The sequence below is a fragment of the Calidris pugnax genome, unplaced genomic scaffold, assembly GCF_001431845.1.
Source record: "Calidris pugnax isolate Ruff unplaced genomic scaffold, ASM143184v1 scaffold24, whole genome shotgun sequence".
NCBI classification, from domain to species: Eukaryota; Metazoa; Chordata; class Aves; order Charadriiformes; family Scolopacidae; genus Calidris; species Calidris pugnax.
In genome coordinates this window covers 29,236,319-29,243,358 of record NW_015090922.1, presented here as the reverse complement: position 1 = coordinate 29,243,358, position 7,040 = coordinate 29,236,319, and the positions used below count along the sequence as shown (strand labels likewise).

At 38.5% G+C, this 7,040-nt stretch overlaps 1 protein-coding gene across 1 annotated transcript in view; it reads left to right on the top strand.

Moving 5' to 3' along the window:
• The first annotated feature begins 1,511 nt into the window (after nucleotides 1-1,511).
• Nucleotides 1,512-7,040, top strand: part of KIF25 (kinesin family member 25) — a 41,262-nt gene continuing 35,733 nt past the window's right edge. The window contains exons 1-2 of the mRNA XM_014950570.1: nucleotides 1,512-1,632; nucleotides 6,664-6,767. Of these exons, the coding sequence (XP_014806056.1) occupies nucleotides 1,626-1,632; nucleotides 6,664-6,767 (111 nt within the window). The 5' untranslated portion in view covers nucleotides 1,512-1,625. The remainder of the gene's footprint in view (nucleotides 1,633-6,663; nucleotides 6,768-7,040) is intronic.

Below are 7,040 nucleotides of genomic sequence, written 5' to 3'. Positions count from 1 at the left end.
CCATTAGGTGAGTAGATTTAGCTCTTTCATGTTGTTGTACTCATCTATGCTTTGTTAGTTTAAATACCAAGGAACCAAGTCACATAATTTATGGCCTGAATAACTTCGTCTGTGCTTAGAGCAAGTGCATTTCAAAAGTAAGGAAAGAGGCTATTAGTACTGGGTAAGGAATGATTGATAGTTGTCAACAGGTTGTAAGGGAAAGTAGGTGAAGAATTTGCAGCTCATTTTACACGCCAAGACTGTCAGTAAATGATTAAAAAGCAGTTTTTAGTATGATACAGATTCTGTTATATTGCAGAATTTCACAAATACTATACAAAGATTTATCTTTTGTGTGCTTGCATGTAGATATTTAGGGTTGCACAATTTCTATTTTCTTTTTGATTTCAACATCTCAAAAAAAATTTGACCATAAAAATTGCCTTTGCATAATAGGGAATTTTAGATTATTAGAAAACATTCTTCTCCGCATCCTTTAAAAATTGCTTTTGTTGCTTTGATCTCCAAAGACCCAGCTTAGTGCTTTAATGGTACGGTTTTGCACCGCTGCAACTCTCCCGAATGTAATGGAGTTGGTGTTGGCAGGAAGTTAGAGCAGTGAACACTGATCTGGGGGCTGTGTATTACCAGCTGCTTCAGCACTTTAGCAGTTAACACGTTTATGTGCCACCTCTTTCTGTTTCACATCCTTTCAGAGAGCTTTCTGCATTAAATGTAGATACCAGAAGACACTTAACCAGCCCTTTTGCGTAAGTGAAAGCCCAGTTTTAAACATTTAGATCCACCTCAAGCATAAGTCAGAGGTTTTAGGTTCTGCAAAAGCATTTTAGTAATCTGATGCTGAGGTTTACCACCCCAAGGAAGAAGAATATTGTGATGTTAGCGAGGTACCTTGAGTTGGTCCTTCACGTGACTCAGAAAAAGGTCAAAGCAAAGAAATTATGTGTTTACAACATCACATGTCATCAGATAGTTGTGTTACAAATGTTTACAGGGATGAAGGGGACAGAATGCAACAGAAAACATGAGGGCTTTAAAGTGATTTTTTAGGTGATTTTATTTTTTAACAGTATCAAGGGTTCGCTAGAAGAAGCACTAATGAAGTACTTCAGCTCTACTCTGCTCGTGGGCAGCTGCAGAAATTGCAGAGGAGTTCTGTTGTAACCCGGCTGCATGGAGCAATAAAGGTAAAACCTTTAGTAATAACATAGGCATAATCTATGCCCTAAACGTTTACATACTTACCAAATATAGTAAAACCCAGAAAATGGTCAGATATGAACTTGATCGTTGGCTTTATTGCATTCACAGCAGTGCTTGTGCAATGCCTGAATTAGCTTAAAATATATAGTGGTTTTGTTGCAATAGGCTGCAAAGTCATCTTCCTGACGATGATAGCTCACTGTAATTATTTGTGTGGTGGTTATATTGATTCTTCCTTAACTGCTGTTTTGTGTCTTCATAACGTATTTTTTCTTCTTGCTGAGAAGAGGCTTAAGAAAGACCTGAAGAGCCTTCGTTCATTTGCTCTTGAGCTGACAAAAGAATTTCAGCATCAAAGCAGGACTTCTCTCTACCAAGTTTTGACAGCAGTCCGAGAGATACAGCTGCAAAATGAAGCAATGCAAAGTAAGGCTCATTGCACTTACATTTCAAACGTGTAACATCAACAATGTCATTGTTAAATGCTAGTGACATTGAAAGGTTGAGTATGATTTTTAAGAAATATGTCACTGAAATTGTAGCACTTGTTTTTTGTTTGATGTTAGATCATCAGGGAGTTCTGAAGCATGAGAAAGAGTGCAAAAAAACTCTGCAGAGGTTATGACTGATCATTTAGATTTAGCTTTTGTATTGAATGCAGCTGCTACTAGACTGCTGAGTTGGCTCAGCTGTAACGTTTTTAATCTGAAGTTTTCAGGCTTGTTAACTTGACTATTTTAGAATAGCTGAATAAAGAATGTGTTGCTTTACCTGAAATTTATTTGCTTTTAACTGTACCAGAAAAGGACTCAAGTGATTTCAGAGATTTCTGAAAATACTGCCTGAAATCAGGACAGACTGGATTTTTTCATATTTATGTGCATTTATATGGGCAGAGAAAATTTTACTTCCAAATCAAAACCAGTTCCACTCACTGGACTGTAGGTAATAATACCATATGGACTACTGTTTCTGAATTCAGGTCCTTGTTCACGTGTACATAAAAAGCAGACCCTGCAGTACAAGGGCACGCTCTGCCCTCATCACTGAGGACTAAGTGCATTGGTCATACACCTGGATCTCTTGGCATGGATCTCTGCACCTGCTGCCAATATCCCTGGTTCTGGTGGAGCTCCTAAATGGCCCGAGAAGCACATGGCACATATGGAGCTTAAATTGTTTGAAGTTTGGCAGCCTAAACCAGCCTAATTTCTGCTGTTTGAAGCAGCAGAATTAACAACAAATGCACAAATTTATAAGCAGAGTCCCTGGGTGATGCTCTGATATCCGTGTGCTGCCATTTAAAAGGGAACCTTTTTCTCCTACTTTACTTTTTGGTTGAAATATTTAATTTTAGGACTAATTTGATTCTAATGGGACTACTCATGTCAATAGCAACAAACAGGATTCTCAGTGATGGATGTTTGCAGAACTTGTCCCTGTATGTTATATACTAAGTTATCATTAGAATTGATTTGATTACTGTATCATTCATGTAGAGAAAATGCTTAATCAAGTAGTCTTTAAAATGGAAGAAAACAAAATGGAAAATTAACTTTAGATGAAGGTGAATCTTTCCCTTATTGAAGCAGGGGGTTAAATCAACAGATAGGAAGTTGGATTCGGCACTTGAGCTGTTTTGGTATAAATAAATAGTAAGTATTCCTTATGAGCCTTGCAAATTCCTGTTGACTGTTCTCAATTTGCACTTTGTGGTGTATTGTTCTATAAAATCATAACCAGGAGAAGCTTCCTTGCCTATAACAAAACAGTGTGTTGGTACTTAGGTGGATGACTTATGTTTTCAATTTGGCCACTTTTCAGTTCTCTGTCAAATGTTTTAGATGGAGATTCTATTGTTAAGGTTAAATATGACAGTCAAAATTGCCATCCTAAATTACATATAATCTTTTGTAAACAGAAAGCCCAAACTATGTATTCTGGAGACAATATATGTTGTCAGTTTAATCCTAAAATAGAGATTGAAAACGAGAGAGAGAATTACAGAAGAAACATTCAAGTAGGTTAATTTCAAGGCAGTAGTTGACATGCAGCAAACTACAAACCTGTAATAATTGAGTAGTCCCTTGCTTAGAAATATTTATTCACAGTCTGAAAACCAGGCAATTGCCATCTTTCCCACTGAAATTTAAATAGCAGTAATTCATACAAGAGAGAAGTGCTGTTTATTATAGGCCTGTTTCCCTGATAAACAAAGCTGCTATCATTTTAGCAAAAAATACCGTGCATCTGAATGCAAATGGTACTACTCAGGCAGATGCAGTATTTCAGCAGATTTCTGGAAGGGTAGGAAATTCTATGAATTTAAAATTACTTTTTCGGTTGCTTCACCATGCAGGTATTACCAGAAAGAGGAAATGTGAGTATCTGTGCATGCAGAACGTATTTTCAGGGAGGGGACACCACTGTTGTCACTGCTTGGCAAAGTGGCGGGTACTAAACAGCAAAATCTGTCCCAGTGAATACCTGACAGAGGAATTGCTACAGGCTGCTGATGTATTTTGTGAAAGCTGCTGCGGCCCAGTGCCTTTGTGGTTCCAGGACACTTTCTCTCTGGGGTGGGGAAGAGGAAAAATTGGATAAGGAGCTTATTTCCCACTTTGTCCATATGCTAATACTTAAGTGCTGTGCTCCTCTTGGAGAAAGCTGAGCTCTGCACTATACTGGTGACTTGTACTTGTGGAATGTGGATTACCATCATCTTTTACCCTCAACTCACAGCAAAATCTCACCAGCCCAGCTGCCTTTGGAAAGCCTTTCCTTCTTAGGGTAGAGGAGGAGAGGAGGAGAGGGACCTTGTATCCAGCAAGAGGAATCTTGCAGCAGCCAAAAGCCAACTGAGGCTATAAAAGACAGCTGAATTCAAAAGAAGTTTTGGAATTAAGTCTTGTTACATTAAGTCTTATCTGAGAAGGTATGGTCAGATTGACATCTTTTTTAAACTGGAATCTAGTGTGGAAAGAAGCAGTAAAGACCCTAGGGAACTATGGGGACAGCTACACATCCGTGTCTGTGGTAGGCTGTGGCTGTGCCAGGTTGTGCTGCTCCTGTTGTTCATGTCCCTGTCATGGACCTTTTTCTCACGGTAGCGTAACTCTTTGTGTGACCACATACCAAACAGATCGGGGAGCTGATCCAGGACAGAAATTACTCCTCAAGGATTGCTTTTAGACCTCCACCTGACTGTGGAAGCACTTGTGTGAGCCCGTGGAATGTCTGGTTCAGCACTGAATGGGAGGGAAAGAAAAACTCCTTAACCAGAACTGTCAATTAAAGAAATGTTAGAATCCTGAACATGTTTGCAAGCAATACTCTTCTGCCACCATTAGTCTGGTTAGTGATGAAGATCCTAACTGTGCTCAGTGACATTTAAACAGAAAAATCAGCATTCCCAGCTCCCAGAACGTTGCTGTATAGATTGATCAGATGGGCAAAGCACGAGGGAAAGGGATGTCTGGAATGGCTGCAGGCAGGTAGTGGCTGGAAGAGCTAGTAGCAGAAGAGTGGGTGATTAGTGTTTTAAAAAACAGATGCACCCGATGGCTGCCCCTGGGGTATGGATGAAGATGTAACTTCTGAATAGCTTGCAGCTCATGCCAAGTAGAAAACTAGGAAAATGTTAAATAAGTGTTTATATAGCTCCATTTTCAGAAAAATTAGAAGTTTAGAAATAATTTCTGCATTAGGAAACTTGCTTTGTGAAGCTTGTATTCAAGAAGTTTTTCTGTGCTGCACATAAAGGTTTACAGAAGATAGACATTGAACTGATGGTTCATTTTCACAAATATCAAAATACCTAAATGCAACAACTTGACTCATTTTCTAGACATTGCAATCCTTTACCTGTCTGCTCAAAAGCCCTGGTGTCAAATTAGGATGCCCAAAGGATGATTTCTGTTTTCACAGTCATCTTCACCATAGGAGATCTAGTGAGAAAAAAATAATAATTGAGTAATTAGGGCCTAAGTTAAATGAAATTAGATCTATAATGTCCAGTAGGCTTCTCAGAGTCCTCATGAAGAGACCACATAAATACTGAAACAAACTAGTAATTTATTTTTTTCTTTTAAGGCTGGAAGAATGCAGGAGTACTCTTAGCACCTATTGCTTTACTTTACTGCTTATTCCAGAGACCCCAAGAACTGAAACAAATTTATAAATGAAGATACTTATTTGGAGAATAGTTAAATAATCAATGGATTCCAACCTCATATTTTGAAAAAATTATTAGGGGTCAGTGACTGTAAGATTAGGGTATGAGTAACCTATTAGGTATGATCAGGGGTCAGTGACTGTAGGAGTCATTTTTGCCAATTTATTGTAACATATTTGCATGTGATTCTCCAAACCAAGACGTACTAGTGTTACTCCACATACAGGATGCAAGAAATGGATTCTTCTTAGTGAAAGTCCCAGACTTTGATTCCGGAACTATTTACAGTGTTCCCGCTGCATTAGGAGCTGGAGGTGAACAGCGTGGGTATTACAGAACTAAGATCTGAGAAATCCCTGGTGTAGACAAATGGCACTTGAAGTTACCTGATTTTAGTGTATAGCAGAGAGCGTAAATCATATGTATGGCATCCTGAGACTTTAAGTCTGTTCCTTTCTGTGTAAGGTAACACATACTGAGGCTCGTGGCCATGCTGCTAACTCAGCTCTCGGACCATGGTTTTGACTGGTTGATACTCTACATCTTCAAACTGCTCACTGTTTGCTGGGGAGGTTGATATCCCACTGGGGTTTCTAAAAGCTTCCTTTTTACACAAGTTTGCAGTGCCATCTGAGCTGTGTGTTTGTTGGTGCAATTGTTAATGTAATTGGGCTGAAATAAAATAATTTGTAAAGTTAGGTGGCTTTTATAATGACCCGTATTGCTCTCTCCAGTTTTGCGGAGGAGGCTCCCTGAGGTTCAAAATATCAGTATTTTTTATGAAATCCTACCCATGAAGTGAGGGCACCTATAATAAAGGGGATCCTTATAGCTGTGTACAGGATTAGTAGCACAAGGATAAATGATAGATTAATGCCAGCTAACATTACAAGGAGTTAACCTAACAATCTGTAAATACGGCATGAGCCTTGCACGTGACAGCCCCATCCAGAAGCAGGTTGCTTCCAGGTTTAGGTTTCAGGCTTTGCTGACAGATAACATTACTTTAACTAAACTGGCACATTTGAACTGCCTTTAAGTACTTCGTCTTTTTTGAGTGTTTTTCAAGATTTCGTATGTATACCTGTGGTAATTATCTGTAACTTTGCATAGCCATTTCATAGCAAGAAGTATGATGAGATTTTTCAGAGGTGTCTAGTAAATCAGGAACTAACCCTGCTAATTTGTAAAAGGTATATGCTTCTATGTCATGAGGTGCTACAAGAAAATTCCTTTTCTAAAGTCACAGAATTTCGTTCTTTGAAACAGCTTTTTTCTTCCAGTGTTTCAGATAAAAGCTTTTGATCTTGAGCAGTCTCTACAAGAGGTAACAGAGAGATATGAGAAAGAAAAGCAAAAGAGAAGAGCTCTACATAACAGCTTAGTTGTAAGTATCTTTAATGACAGAACACTTTCTTATTTTGTTGTAATTATGCCCATAATTTCCTCACCAGTAAAACTAATGAATATACTTTTCATGGATGTATCACTTCCTCCAGCTGTCTATATAAGTACCATTTTTTACTGAGGCTCATTTTTCTTACAATAAGCCCCAACCTATTATTTTTTACACAAGTGTCTTCTGAATGCAGTCCCGGAGTGCATTGCACTAAGGAGTATCATCCATTTTGAATAGTGAACAAATCTTGAGTTTCTCTAT